The 16,761-nt window shown below is 37.1% G+C and overlaps 1 protein-coding gene across 1 annotated transcript in view; it reads right to left on the bottom strand.

Annotated features, from left to right (window-relative positions):
- Positions 1-601: 601 nt before the first annotated feature.
- ArfGAP1 (ADP-ribosylation factor GTPase-activating protein 1) overlaps positions 602-16,761 on the bottom strand; it is an 82,956-nt gene continuing 66,796 nt past the window's right edge. Inside the window, exons 9-10 of the mRNA XM_067146797.2 lie at positions 15,477-15,593; positions 602-1,291 (exon numbers count right to left, since the gene is read on the bottom strand). Of these exons, the coding sequence (XP_067002898.2) occupies positions 1,084-1,291; positions 15,477-15,593 (325 nt within the window). The 3' untranslated portion in view covers positions 602-1,083. The remainder of the gene's footprint in view (positions 1,292-15,476; positions 15,594-16,761) is intronic.

The following is a 16,761-nucleotide window of genomic DNA, read 5'->3' as shown; positions in this document are numbered from 1 at the left end:
TGAGTTAACTCTAATGAATTTTCTGAACACCTTGTAGAGTTAACTCTTTGCTTTTGTGAACGGATAGAATGAACTCTGAGCTGGAGAGTAGTATTTTGTGAACGCAACCCTGTTTTCACTTTCGTTAATGGTATTAAGGGGTTCATAGTTGAACATGCAGTACTTCTCAAGGCTTTTGACAAAATTTATTGGCTGTCACGTTTCCACATGAGAACGTTATTTTTACGTAATAACAGCACAGGAGAATCGTTCTTGAGATTCTCGCGAGAGCGTTGCCCATCACTACTGTAGAGATGATTGTGTACTTATGATCTAGAGCTACTTTTCATTGTGGCTATTGGCAAATATTATTACCCACGAGAATGTTTTCTTCACAGTACATAAAGTGAGCTCAGAGATATGATGTAACTTACTAATCAAAAACATTATCGAGGTTCATATTTATATGCATTGCATATTATGAGAAAAGTGAATAAAACTATAAAAATGGTAAAACTGGCAGCCCTGTATGTACATATCAGGAAGGATAAAAAATATTTAGTTCCCACCATAAAATATTTAATCTCGTATAGATGGACTAATAATTCTCAACTGAACAATATCAACATAAAAGATAAAATTATTATTAAAAATACAAAATAATAAAAAGAAAGATCATTTTTACAAATAACGGAATGTCAAAATGTTCCATTTTCTATCAAAATTGTAAAAGCATATCAGAGGGGAACACTTCATAAAAAACAAGTACAAATGAAGGAAAGCACATTTGTATTGTCACTTTTTTCACAGTTTGGTATGTAGCTCAGATAAATTCACAATATGAGAAACCTAGTCATAAAGTAAATACTAACAAAATATAACAAGGGAAAGCATTTTGTTGCGCTATAATATGAGTTATCTTTTTAACTTGTGCCCAACTTTGACAGAAAGTAATATACAGAAGACTGGAACAGTGGCTATCAGTATATATCTTTTGTATCAATGTGGTATTGTCTGCTTCAAGTACTAAGTGCAATGGAGGGAAGGTTTGCAACTTGAAACAAGGGCTGGTTTTACTCAGAATATGTGCTCAATTAATTCAAATTAATCTTTTTTATTTAACATTTCCCAAGCTTCATCATCCCACTTGGAATTCCAGTCTCCACTTTGGTCTTCATTAAGATCAACTAGTAAGCCCTCCTTTGCAAGTGCTTTCTTTTTGCTCTTACGAGTAGAGGAAGAGGAGTCTGAACTTCGGCTTGCATTCCAACTGTCCCATTCTCCAGTAGGCGACTTGGAACCACTACTGCTCCTAGAAAGAAAAAGTTTAAAAATAAATAATTAGGATCCTGTAATTTTGGACTGAATATATAAAAATGACAAATGAAAATTTAATGTCAGACATACTTAAATATCTGAGAAATGTTTTCTCAAATATTAATACAGTGAAACTCTGTTAAAAAGTTTTTCAAGGGACCACAAAAAAATAACTTCTTAAGCAGGAATCTTCTTAAAAGCGGTAATGCCCGAAAACTTATTCTGTACTTTGAAATACATGTGAAACACCCAGCCAACAGATTTCCTTGTTTGTGAACAATACCAAAATAGGCTGATATATAAGAGCTGCTAAAAGAAGAGATAAAGTAAAATAATTGAACATAGAAACCCTAATAAACTAATAAAACTGTAATTCAGGATCAGGGATCAAGCATAAATTTACGCTTTGGTTAATTTCTACTCAATGTGAATACATTTGTATCAACTATCAACCTAATAATTCGTCCATTCAGTTGGAGAAGATTTTACGCTTTGGACAATTTCTAGTCATTGTATCATAATTTTAATTGCTTCCCTGTCACAAATTCTGGGTTTTAATTAATGTACACATTGTAAATCTATGTAAATATCACCTAAAGCACAACTTTTTATAAAAGTTTTTTAAACAAAAGATCATAGTATTTAGTTTTAAGTTCTAATGTTTAATTGGTTTAAAGACTTGACCTTAAGATTGTTAGGCTGAAGATGCCCAAAACTAGGGTAAAACATGTTCCTAATTAGTATATGTAATTCATGTAGGATTTAATTACTACAGAATGTAATTGTATTGAATAGGTGGACACAGTAAATTTGATTCTTGAAAGAATTTTACTTATTGTTATCTTCAATACGGAACATATGAGATTAGTTACTTGTAAGCAGAATTTCGTTTCGCGTGTACAAGAAAAACAAACCGCATAAATACGGGATCAAATTTTACATGGTTGCTGATGCCAAATCCGGTTATGTAATAAACATAAAAATGTACTTGGGAAGGGCCGGAAACAAGGACAATTCCATCACAACATTGGTTTGTGAACTTTGCAGCAATCTATTAGGGCAAGGTCATGTCATCTATATGGACAGATTTTACACAAGCCCGGCATTATTTTATGAGCTATGGAAGGAAAAAACCCTTGCGGTGGGTACCGCAATGAAAAATAGAAGGGGACTTCCAAAAGATCTCATGAATTTCCCACTGAAGAAAGGAGAATTTTCATTTCGTAGAAGTGATCACTTGTTTTGTTTGAAGTGGAGGGATATGCGTGATGTGTACACGTTATCAACAGCACATAGTGTTTCGGCCTCGACAGTCAAGGTAAAATCTAGATTTGGTACAACGGAAAAAGTGAAGCCAGATGTTGGCTTTGATTACAATGAAAACAAACCTGGTGTGGACCACAATGACCAGCTACTAGCTTACTATCCATCTGGTAGAAAAATTATGAAGTGGTGGAAGAAAGTATTTTTTCATTTCTCCACTGTGGCAGTGGTCAATTCCTTCATTCTGTACAAGAAATCGAGAGATAACAATAAGATTTGTCATCTGACATGAAGGCTCTTTCAGCTGCATTTGCAGAGAAAGGAGGAGAGGAATTTCAGAAAGATCTGCCGTTGCCACCATCTTCTATCAACCGTCTGGCAGTTCGCCATTTTCCAACAAAAATACCATCAACAAACATAATGCAAGACCTACAAGAGTGTGTAAAGTGTGCTCAGAAACATCACCAAAAGAGACTGGAAAACGATCTAGGAAAGAGACGTGATGGTATTGTGAAAGCTGCAATATGCCTCTCTGTTTACTTAAATGTTTTGAACATTATCACACAAAGTCAAAATGTTGTTAATTGGGACAGTAAGAAAAGATTATATTGACAAATAACATCCTTTTTTCTCTCATATAAGCATAGTAATAATGTAAAAGTGTTAAATGTAAATATGAAAACATTATTACAAACATGAATTGAAATTTAAAAAGAAAAAAGTTTAAAAGACGTCAAATATTTTGGCCCCCTTTCATAGGTGCAAAAAATTAAAAATGAAATGAGTTCAGTGCTGAGACAGATAATTATAGTTTCAAATACTACAAGAATAATTCATTCATCTCAACAAGTGTTGAAATTATAAAGTCTCGAAGTATGGCTAAAATGCTCAGTATACAGCAGATAAAGGTTACAAATATGCCAGTGTTCAATATGTTAAGTACCAGGAGGTCATTAGAACATACCAGCTAGCAAGAAATATTGCATACTTCTGGGACAATAACAAAGTAATTATTTATGCTTGGTTTTCTGAGTTAAGGTGTATTTGAATTTCAGACTTGTACTTTACTTGCCAACATCAAAAGAATGAACACCGAGTCCATGAAGATAACGAACCCCTCAGGCAAGCACACACTATGAAAGTGATCAAAATATGGAATAAGGCCTTTTCCTCTGAAGCTAAAAAAGCTTATAAATCTTACTGATGAAAGAAGTTGACACAGAAATGCAACAAGTGTGGAAAAATATCAAGAGGGTTTGAACAGAATATAGTGTGTGCACAGCCAACATACCTGAGAAGGATAAAGCATCATTCTTCATATGTGACTGTATCAGCGAGGTTCAACCCATCAAATACATTGTGGAAAACCCGTGAAATGAGAGCTGATCATTATACGTTTATGTTGCAGAGATGGATCAGCAGCTTGGACATCAGTTTCTAGTCCACTTTATTTAGTGACATATAGGAGAGGCCTTCCCTAGTGTTAGTCCACACTACAAACATTTACTTCCGTGACATCTAGGGGAAAAGCGCAAACTCTGTGCTACCCCCATTAATCCTGATGATAGGCAACCCTTCGTACACTGACCTGAGAACCCCCTAGGAACCAATGCTTGAACATCTTTGGAGTCTGTAGACCTCATTTTCATAAGTAGTCACTAACCGTGCCCAATCAGCAGATCTTACAGGTTTCTCGTGGTAGAGTACAGACCTCTCTAGGGGATCGTGAATTATGTTTCCTAAATCTCCTTCCCCTTTGTGTTTCTGGCCTTTTCTAAATTTAAATTTCCGTTTTGATCTTGGATCTGATTTATTATGGCCTGTTTGTAGTATGATGATGATGCTTCTTGTTTTAAGAGGCCTAACACCGAAGGTCATCGGCCCATTTGTAGTATGAGCTCTGCTCTAGTTTATTTTCTGGGAATTTCTTTCCTATTTGGATGCCGAGTTGAATTTCCCTTTTGAAAGTATAATGACCAGGGAATGGATTTATATGTACTAATAATTATTGAAGTATGTACATATATATTTAGTTATTTTTACTGAAAAATGGAATTATATATGGACTTAAAATTACACATATAACATTAATTTCTATTTAATATCGAAGTTCAAAGAACTAAACAAAGTAGATCTACATGCAACATAATGTTGCACTTCTCATTTTAATATATTTGAAGAACAGACGATCTTTTATTCTCTGTTACCAAAACAATGGATTACAAAATGTTCTTTTAAGTGCTGGAAAGTGAATCTTCTATTATCTCTAAGGACAGATTTATACTGACTGAAAATGCGTTCAACATTGGAAGAGGTATTGGGGGCATCATTCAACTTCACAATATCTGCTGGGGTTCAATCCAATGTTAATTTTACACTTAAATCTCCACACAGAATTGCAGCAACCTTTATCATTTTTTCATATCCAGGGTTGTTTGAAAGGTACAGTGGCCATCTTTATGTCTGCTACATCTGCAACTTTACCTGTACCATGATTTAGTTGTTCCAGAGTTTTATTCACAATTTCACAACTTTCAGAAAGTGAGAGATGCGAGTTTTGGAGCCTTTTCAGTGTTTTTGTGATGCATGAAGAAGTATGCTGAATGTAACATAAGTCATTTCTCACACTTGTATCATAGACAACTGTTTTCGCGGCTTTAATTGAGGCTGCATCTTCAGAGTCCATGGCATGCAGAACGTTCTTAATACAGTCTATATATTCAATATAATATTCAACCGCTTGCAGCCACGAACCCCACCTAGTTAGAATCGGCTTAGGCGGCAATGAAATCTCTGGGTACATTTCTTTCAAAAGATGAACTCTTCTGTGGGCTTTGAGAAAAACTTTTTTCACTGAGGATATCAATAAATCTACTTTGGGGTAACTGCTTCTTACCACTTCTGCCACATGATGAAAGGCATGTGCTAAACATGTTAAATGGGTCATCTTAGGATATACAACACACAATGCTTCTCTGGCTTTTATCATATAATCGCTAATACAAAGTAACACTTTATTATACTTAACGCCCTGTGGCCAGAGGATACCCATAGCCTCATTGAACAGTTTTGCTATAGTTTTGTTATCGCACTTTTCTAGAACATCACAGTGTAAGAGAATCCGTTTACAATAATCTTCGCTTAACAAACCAATGATTACATTGCCAATTAGCTTGCCTTCTTTGTCTGTTGTCTCATCAATGGAAACCCAAATTGGACCGTCTGTAATCTCCTGCCTTATCTTCCGAACAGTTTCATCGTATATGGCTCATTGACTCATCCGGGGTGGATCGTTTAGTATATTTCTCGAGGAATTTCCCTGAAGCACTGATTATTCAGTTTGAAGAGAGGTATGTCAGCAGAGATGAGAGCACGCCAGAGATCAGTGTTGAACTCTGACGTTACACTGGAAGTTGCTGGTTGTGTCAGAAACAACTGTCTCTGCTTGGAATCTCGTTGTTTGTTAGCCTGGTGTTTACTGGTTGAAACGTGCTGTTGCACAAGGAACCTTTGAGTAGATGTCACTGTACAATGACACAAATTACAAAATAATATCTTACTGTTGATAAACCATCTTCTTTAAATTCTGATACGTAACTTTTCAATTTTAAACTGGTTGACTGAGCTACTTTAGGCACATTGTAACAATGTTAATGTCTTCAATGAATATCAATATACAACTGCACACACTGAACATACAAGAACACTATGATCCGTCTCACTGCTAATTCAAAGTGTGAAACACTGGTAGTGATCTAGATGGAGTTATGAAGCAATGAAAGGGAATGCCCAAATTACGAATTAATCCGGAAACCACTAGCACATCGTTGATGAATGAGATTTTCCTACTTACAAAATTATGGCACAGACACAGTCGATGTTATGTAATGCAGCTTATCAGTGCTGTAAGTGTAATTTAGATAGTCACGGTACTGACCGGCTGATCTCCACCACTTCCGGGCTCAATCTCTCTCTTTCTTCGCACTGCTTATCAGCTTATTTTATCAGCCCAGACGTGGACAGGCGTGATAATGACCTGCATACCAGTTAAAATATTAATATTTCGAATGTAGATTTTAAATGTATTTCTCCATTACTGAGAGGACTGCTAATTTAATATAATTTAATACTTCTTTGCTGAAATATGGACTATATTGATTTTAATGAAGAATATGGAACATATGTGCTAACTCCAAAATATGGAAAATGAATATACATTTTTCAACTCCATAAATTCATAAAGATAATGCAAAATATAATTAATTTTAGCTTCCTACAGAGATATGTATTTACATATAATCCGTTCCCTGGTAATGACCATAGACACCAATATTCCATTATTACCTTATCATATTAAGGCCTACTTGGTCTATTACAAAGCTGTTATTTCCTAGTACTGAGAGCACCACGTTGTTGAATTGCAGTGTATATACCGTATATATATATATTCAGTTTGTTCGAATTGTTATTAAACAAGGAAAAGAGAAAAGAAGGAAAAAAAGACACACACACACACCAAAAAAAAAGTTGTTCAATTTCTTATTCTTATCTAGGTTAGAGTGAATTTATTTATTGATTCTCTGTCCAGCCCTAAAGGCCCACTTGTTTCTTATACCCTACACCCTGACTACCACAACAATTTAAATATTTGATTTTCAAACTAAGCAAGTTCCTTTGCACTTCTTTCATACAAGTAATAAATACCACCAGCTAGCCAATCACCAAATTGTGTCAGTGATGAAACCTCCGAGTCTTTGAAGAAACTGAACTTCTCTACCATGCGAGTCTATACAAAATCAGTAATATTCAAAACAAACCTTCAACTTTTTCTCAGCTTCATCTCTCACATGGACTTTCTTCCCAAGAACACTAATTATTTTTTTGTGCCCACCAAATTTGAAGGATATCCTTATGCATTACACATCCTACCAATTCCCTAGTTCTTGCAGTGAATGTAACTTCTACAAGATATGCGATCTACATATATCCAGTACAGTAACATTCACCAATAACATCAAGTTTTACCTGAGAATTTTATGACTGCAGTTAAACCGATATTTATGAACTTCAGTACACACACAGCCAAGCCTTCTGCATTGGCCTGGAACAGTAACACTAATCAAAATGACTCTGCGGCCACTGCAGTACGAGTAAACCAGTGAAATTTTGATCTCCATTCCCATCCAGCAAAGAATGTTTATTTATAGTTTTACTGTCAAATTCCTGACATGTTTATCTGAGGAACTCTTGAGGATGGATATTAGCATACGTTGGAAGTTAATCAACTAGATAACCATTCCTATTCGCCTTTGTCTCTTCTCTTTTCCACCAAATCCAAAATTTTGAACTAATGTGGTACATTTTTATGTGCGTCATCTACAGTGCAACCTCAATTATTCGTTCCCGGAAATACATTTTCTTGGATTATTAATTCAAATTACGTGGTCCCACAAGCATCCTAATTAAATTATGTTTGAAAAATCCAGGGTTATCTATTTCTCCAAGAAACTATTTCCTGTATGAATCATCCAGAAATTTCAGTCCATTCATGCTAAATCCTTGATCAAGCATTTTTCAGGAAACAGTATCTCGCAAAAGGATGCCTATGACACAACATGGATCTTGGCATTAATGTCCCATCGTTGCGGTAATTAGAGCAAGTATTGTACTGAGAAAGCGATTGGTGGTGAAGTTGCATAAACGATCTTCGCGTCGCATTCTGCTGGTATTATTTAGGGAAACCTCGGAAATCATAAAGCGGAGTGGCCACAATTGGAAGCAGACAGAGCGCATTCCTACAGCTTTACTTGAAATGAGCTTTGTCAAATATTCGTACTTGTAAAAAATCTACATTATATACAGTGATAAAAGATTTATTTTTGGCATTTTTTAAACTTTATTTTTTTTACAATTGTATCGTTGAGCAGGTTTTTGGCATTTCCTTCAGGGCACTGTTTAGTCACTGGGGTTTCAGACTTGAATAAAATTTGCTCCTTTCTAACACAAGTCTAGTATTTAATATGATCAGATACCTAACTCGAGTCTTGAGAGTCTGCAATATGCTTGGGCGTTCTCTCATGCGTACTGCTGGAGTTGGCCGTGGCTCACATCCCAAGCAGAACTAAGTCTTTACAAAATGTGCCTTCTCAGAACTTTAAATTTTTTTTTTGGCATGTTATCTAATATGAACCCTTCACAGCTGCTGCAGCTTCCAATGATGCACTCAGATCTTCTAGACGAGGGCCATACTGAATGTCATGAGCAACATTTTGTTTCAAAAAATTTTGAAACGAAGGATAAATCATTTCAAAACTCTACACTCCTGTTTATTTTTAACACAATCTCCATTCCTTTGGACACATTTTTCCCACTGTTGTGAAGTTTGAAAATCCCTTGACAGTATGAGTCCATTCCACCATGCCGAAGACACTTACATACTGCTCTTTTCATGTCCTCCTGCATCTCATAGCGCTCCTACAAGTTGAGCTTCAGTGGAATAACCTTTCCTAAACCCAAACTGCCTTCTCTCGAACCTCTGCTCCTCCACAAAAACAAAAAGATGGTAGTTGGAGGGTGCTTAGTAAGGACTGCAGGGAGGATGCAGCATAAATTCCCATTCAAAATTTTTATTTTCGCTGGTGAAACGAGCACTGTGGGGGCAGGCATTATCGTTTTGCAGGATAATGTTCTTTCCAGGGCATTTATCACGCAATGCACGGCGAAGCTTGTGAAGCATCAACATAACTGGCAGCATTTATGGTTTGCTCAGGCTCAAGAAATACAGCCAAAATGACACCCTCTGCATCCCAGAATACTTTGCCCATAACTTTGCCAGTATTCACTGTCTTTGCTCTTTTCTCTGTTGACGAATTAAAATGGTACTATTCCATGCTTTGTGGTTTTGTTTCTGGTTCATAATGGTGGAACAAGCTTTCATCCCCCTTAACAATACACATCAAGATATCGTCATTTTCATTTCCATATCTCTGAAGAAGGTTCTGAGTGATGGTTTGCATCTGAATTTTGTGATCTGTGGTGAGTAAACATGGGACCCAGCAGGAACAAACTTTCTGATAGCCTAACACACACACATTTCCTGCATTACCCACCTTATCTTGCATGTTGCTCTTTTACATCTATTCTATTTCTTTGACTGTTACAGCTTTACTTTTAGCTTTTATATGGATACAGTACTTTGCATCCATCTCTTGGCACAGGCCAGAGTAAAGTGTAGCTTCCACCGAAGTCCCAGTCAACATCCATGGCTGTGACAATATGGAAGTTGCTGGGGTATGGATAGTGCTGAGTAATGACATTCAGAGCATGACTAGTGCATCTGAGTGTTATGAAAGGTGTTGCTCATAAGGGTCAGTGGTGCTGCAGTAGTACTTTCTGACCCAGTGAGGAAAGCAATGGCAAACTACCTCACTCCTCATCTTGCCTAGTACGCCTCATTTTGGTGCTAACATTGGTTTTTGGGGTTTCCTTATAACCGCATAACCTTTGGTGGTGCTATTTGAGGATCCAACCAGCCTCTGGGCTGATGACCTAACAGACAGACTTGTATTATACTACAAAGGCAGTCCCAGGAAGCAAGGTATCAAAAATATTAGTGGACAACAAATTATATCACTAATCACGGATACACTTACTTAAATCTACTCTTAACTTGCGGTTGAAATGAAAATCTGAACAATGAAGTCAAACATTTGTGGTTGCATATTTTATGGTGTATTTATTTATTTATTTATTTATATATTTATTAATTAATGCCTTTCTTACAGTGGCTAAGTTATGGCTCGAGGCCCTCTCTTCCACTTAACCACATACTTATGAAAATCTTAAATAAAATACTGAGATACTTAAAATAGTTAAAACCACAGAAAATAATAGATCTGAAAATGAATTTAAATAAATCACTAAGTTAATACTAAAACTGATTAATATTAAAAACTCATAATGACAAATCCTCAGACACGCACACATTCATACTTCAAACATCAGTCAGCTGTCCTCAGCAGGTAGTCTCGGCAGGTGACCTTAAATCTTTGTAAAAAGCTAGTTTCTCTGACCTGAGCTGGCAGGGAATTCCATAATCTGGCGCCGGTCACTACAAACTATTTTTATTTGTGCGGTGCACTGAAATAGAAAGAAAGGATCTGGAACGTGTATTTAAGTTGTGAAATGATGATAAAAAGGTAAATTTAGAAGAAATATGCAGTGGCTGACTTTCAGCTAACACTCTAAACACCATCGTTAAAATGTGTAGCTGCCGACGTTTATCAGGCTTCAGCAATGAGAGAGCCTGATAGTATGGGTGATATGAACATCATACCCGATACTGTAAATAAATCGCAGGCAGGAATTCAGTGCTCGTTGAAGTTTAAGTGTTTCTTCTCTCATCATATCAACTAAAACAACATCACAATAATCAAGAATAGGGAGAACCAGTGTCTATATTAGTTTGGCCTTTAGCTCAAATGGAAATACATCCCTCTGCCGTTTAAGAGGATGAAGTACTCCAAAAATCTTTTCACAGATTTTTTTAATGTGACCAGACCAATCAAGTGTTTCATTCATAATTACGTCCAGATTTTTAACTGTTTTACTGTAGGGAATTATGTTACCATTCAGTAGGATAATGGGATTGCAACCTTGTTTGAGCAGTTCAGTAATTTTTGTGATCCAATTATGATTGCCTGAGATTTTGTGGAGTTTAGTTTAAGAGAATTTCGTTGTGCATACATACTGAGTCGTTGAAGATCACTGTCAAGTCTGAAGTCTTGCAGTGTCAATAAATTTGAAGATCATCAGCATAGAGGTGGTGTGTGTTATTTCCTGTCACAGATGGTATGTCATTGATATAAATACAGAAAAGTAAGGGGGCCCTAGAATACTGCCCTGTGGGGCACCACTAAGTTTCAGTTTCCATTTAGAGGCCTTGTCATTTACTGTTACACGCTGTTGACGGTTACTCAAATAAGAACTAAAAATCTTAAGCACAGCCAGGTCGAAATTTAGCAGTTCCATTTTCTTTATCATAGTCTGAATTTCTATAGTGTCAAAGGCGCTACTGAAGTCAAGAAGGATAAATATAGTGAGCAGTCGTTTGTCCATAGCGTTTCTAATGTCTTCAATAACCTTCAAAAGTGCAGTCGCGGTACTGTGACCCTGCTTAAATCCAGATTGCAAAGGGTCCAAAAGAGCATTTTTATTTACGTACTCCAGAACTTGCTCGTATACTAAACGTTCAAAGGCTTTAGGAAGCGCGGGGAGTATGGACACAGGACAATAGTCAGAGGGTGATTGTGGGTCTAAGCTCTTAGGTACTGGTATAATATTGGCTGTTTTCCAGACAGTTGGGAAGGTTCCATTTAGTAAACAGTAGTTCAGTATGTGTGTCAGTGTAGGCAGGACAGCACCCATAATGTTATATATAAAAGTAATAGCAATATCGTCTACACCTGTGATTTTCTGTGACACTGTGAAATATGAATGGTGGATTGACTGGAGGGGAGGGCGGTGAGTCGGTGCAATTAATTGGGGTAGGTTGAATATTTATTCTACTAAAGTAATCATTCAGTTCGTCAAGTGGAATGTCAGGAGTTGTCTGTCCCGGCTGATGTTTTCCTATTCCCAGAGCTCTAAGTTCGTCTAAGAACTTATATTGTTAGCTATATTCCGGAAATATGTACATTTGTTATTTCTGATTAACTGCTTTGTGCGATTTCTTAAGATGTGGTAAGATTTGAAGTCTGCATCATCTAGGGTTTGTTTATAATGTTGAAATAATGAGTCACAGTGGGCCATCATTCTCTTGGTTTCATCATCTAGCTATGGACAAGAAGGGCAAGAAACCTTTATTTGACATTTAGGGGCATGTCTGTCACACAAGTTCTTTACCATCATATTAAACAAGCTAACTTTAGCGTCGGTATCATTCAGACTCCGTATATCGTACCACGGTAGTTGATAAGCGTCATAATTCAAGTAAGCCAAGTTTATGTCCTTTATATTTCTGACAGTTATGCACTTGGGTTTGTATTTAGGCACTTAGAGGGAGTAGGATAAATGGAAATGGATAGTACAGGGATTTTCCCATGGGTTATTACTTTATCTGGGTTGTTCGTTATAATGAGATCAATGAGTGTGTGTGATGAACGGTTTGTTACATACACGTGGTTCGTGGGTTGTACTGGGAGAATAGTCATGTTACAAGTAGTAAACAAATCTACTAAGCGATTACCGTCATGAGTCGATTAAGTAGGTTAAAGTTAAAGTCACCCATTACAATTGTGTGTTTATAAAGGCCTGGAAATCTAGTAAATACGTTTCAAATTTGGTCATAACTTATCTGTTACACCAGGCGGTCTGAATATGACAGAAAACATCACCTTTTGTCTGTTAATATTTACTTCAACGAACATGAATTCCGGCCGTGTTCATACACCCTGGGAAGATGTACATATCACTCGGCTCTTTCTACAGTAAATCGCTGTCCCACCTCCACACCATCCGACCGATCAAAACGTATTAGATTATATTGATCAACATAAACCATGGAGGACGGAATGCTAGGAGTCAGCCAGGTTTCAGAGATGCAAAGTATATGTAAATTATTTTCCGTTAGTATTGCTCAAAATTTGTTGTAAAGCACCAGAAGAGAAAGAACATTTACATGGCAACACTGCAGGCTGTGAGAAGAGGATGACAATGCTTGTTTCAACAGAGTACCTGCTGAGAAGGGAGAGCCCGGAAGGAAGGGATTATCGATACTGTCACTGCCGAGGTCAGGACCAGGAGCACAATAACTGTCCCAGATGAATACTAAGAATTCCAACAAGTAGATTATAAGATAACAATACATGCTATTTAAAAGAAGGAAACTCACCTCAACTTCCTGGAGAATGAAACAGCTATCACTTGCTGGCACTTGCACACACATTCACATATTCTTAAGAACACTATAATAATAACAACAATAATAACTACAAGAAACATAGTTGTTATCGTTTATCCCACTAAAACTTTAAAGATTTCAAATCTGCATTTGTGGTAATAATCTTCTTAGTGCCACCTGGAAGCAGAACTAAGATACGACCATCTAGTGTCCACACATTTCTCATGCCAAATCCGTCCTGTGCAGAATTTAAAACTGCCTTATGTGTCCTTGTCAGTGATTCACTGATCAAGATTTTTATGCCTTTGAGCTTGCGCTTAGCACCCCACACACATTCACGTTCCCAGTAGCGAGCGAACTTGACGATGATCGGCCGTTTACCCGCTGTTAGTACCTCAGCTGTAGTCCTCTGAGGCTTTCCAATTCGGCGGATTCTGTTGATCCCTTCCATGGGCACTTCCCAACTCTAGATGTTAGGAGAACATGTCCTTCACTTTTCTATAAACGTCTTTATTTGGCTCCTAGGCGATACCATGTATCAGCAAGCAGTTTCTTCTACTGTACTGCTCTGTCTCATCCAGTAGCTCGTCATGTTCCTCCAGTTTACATTCAAGACTGTTTAGTTCATCTCTAAGCAACCTAAGTTCACTGGTTAACGCGGAACTAAATTCCATGAATTCCTGCCTCAAGGAAGCTAGGGAGTTACCAGCAACGTTGGTTGTGCTGGAGGCTTGGGAGCCATCAACGAGTTCTAGGCATGCCTCGAACCTGTTTATAGTCGCTTCAAATTTATCCACTCTTTCGTGTACACCTTTGACTGAAGGCATCTTCCGATGTACACTAGTTACTACTTAACACCATTTTTCACACAGCGTACGGACTACATGTGCTGTTATAAATGCAATTAGCGTGGGATAAACACTGAGCTTACCCAAAGCGTCACCTCTAAGTCTGCCATTTTATGATGTATTAACAATATATTTGGAATAACCCTCCATCTTTGTCTACTCAGGCGTATAGATAATAACTTTAGAAAGACTATGTTACATGTGCATGCCATAAATACTGTTTCATATTATAATAACACGCAACATGCAGGACGTTTACGGGAAATTTGGCTACAGCAGTCTTCAAAGCTCCTTTTGAGCCTGTCGATGTTAGGAAGTCTCCTTCTGCAAACCTTTCTCTCAAGCACTGACCACTATTTATAATTTGAAGGATTGTGAAAACTTTTTCATCACTACTGCTTCAGTAGGGCCTGGCCTATGACCGGCCTCTTGTTCTTCAATTGTCTCCTTAGGAAGTGCCCAGTGTGCAACAATGTGCTTTCAGACCAAGACCACTTCTTAGTACTCTGGACATAGTTCACCTCAAAAAGTTAATCTCTCTCGCTATTAACCTTTGTTTTTGCATGCAAATTCTTTGTTTCAGGGGACCGATGAACTATGGGGTATTAGCAGATCTAGGGTGGTCAGACTTCCTCCGAGTCTCGCTGAAGCATTTCATTGTCTGCTAGATGAACGTTCTGCAGATGCCAAGCTTTTTAAAATATGAAAGATGGCTGTCTTCCTACCTTCGCCAGCGCTATTACAACAATTTTCACTCCATTCCATGTATAGGGCATTGGATGAATCAATCACTTTGAAGGTTAATGAGGATTGTTTACAGAAGAGGTTCTGCTACATGCCACTAAATAGTGCCACCGGAAAATGGTGGGGAGCTTGTGACAGTATTTATGGCCAGACTAGGTATATTGTCTACTGCACTTTCCTGCACACCTATGAAAATCTGACAACCTCCAAGCCATATGGATTCAATTCAAGACAGGGGAACCCTATAAAGTTTAGGTAAAAAAAGAATAATAATAACAATAACAACAACAACAATAATAATAATAATAATAATAATAATAATAATAATAATAATAATAATAATAATAATAATAATAATAATAATATATATTACTCAAAATTAAGTAACTTAAGATAGGTCATCTTGCAAGTTGTAATTAACTTACTTGGATATTGGCGTTTTATCATTACTCCACCCCCAGTCATCTCCTTCACCATGTTCAGGTGAACTACTTTGTTTCTCAGTTAATAATAGAGAACCAATCTGGTCCCGCATCTGATTTCTGAAATAAGAGAGGAATGAATTCATGTTTTATTACCAGTGATCCCTGACAGACATAACATACTAAAAGAAATAATTATCTATACTGGGATACACTGAAGGAGCCTCAGAGTCAGAGGCCAAAGAGTAATGGAATGAATCTGGTTCTAGAAAGACCACACAATCAGTTTTAAAGTATTGTATTAGAAAAAAACCAAACCACACCATCAAATATTTACTAATGAGTTGAAGTCCTATACTGTATCATCTGTATATAAGTCATCCAGTGACAACTTCATGTTTAGCAAACCCATTAATTTTAACAATCATAAGATCAAAGTTGTAACTGGAGACTGTTATAGCACCGAACAGGACTCTACTCGGTGTCAGCTGGAAAAGGGGAAATTATGATGGTATGATGGTACCAAACAGATGATAATGATAAAGAACTTAAAACTGGGCTGAACAAATTAGACTGAAGCTACCATCCTCATTTAATATTGGAAGGTGGAATTGTGGTTACAATCCAGATACTATATTTGTCAGGGATGTGATCTTTCAACAAGTCGTCAAGCATGTCGAAGATTGCTATTCCTAACATGCAACACAGACCCATTACCACTATACTCAGAATCAACTTAAGACCTAAGCGGTCCCTCCGATGTTAGACTTCTGGTCAGTGAAGAGGCTTCCGCAGCGGTGAATAGTTCCTAGGTTATTTGCTTGTTTCTGAAGTCTCTCAGTTTGGTCAGATATTCTGGTGAACTCAGTTGACCAATTAAACATTTTTACCCTGTTAAAGTATGGAAAATATTTCGCAAATTGTATGTTATTCGGGTTCGTTACCAACTCTTATCTTTCATATGCAGATGACTGAATAGTTTTTTTTTCTCGGTGGTATGTGCAACAAAATATATAATTTTATTTAACATGAGCTTGATATATTATTGCATTCTGTATTTACTATGCTTTGTTCAAGTTCATTCCATTGCTGTTTATTTCCTATAGTTTTTACGACACGAAGATGGATCCAAGAACAATGTTGACAATACTGGCTGTCAGTGGCGGCGCGTGACTTTCGTCACTGGGGGTTCAACAGAAGAAAAAAATTGCACCCCCCCTCCACCTCTCCCGTCGTGGGCCGTAACCTCCCAAAATAAGATGATAGAAGTATTGAAAATGTGATCGAA

Source organism: Anabrus simplex, chromosome 5, assembly GCF_040414725.1.
Source record: "Anabrus simplex isolate iqAnaSimp1 chromosome 5, ASM4041472v1, whole genome shotgun sequence".
Lineage (NCBI taxonomy): Eukaryota > Metazoa > Arthropoda > Insecta > Orthoptera > Tettigoniidae > Anabrus > Anabrus simplex.
The sequence above is the reverse complement of the archived record's forward strand: the minus strand, read 5'-3'. Positions and strand labels throughout refer to the sequence as shown.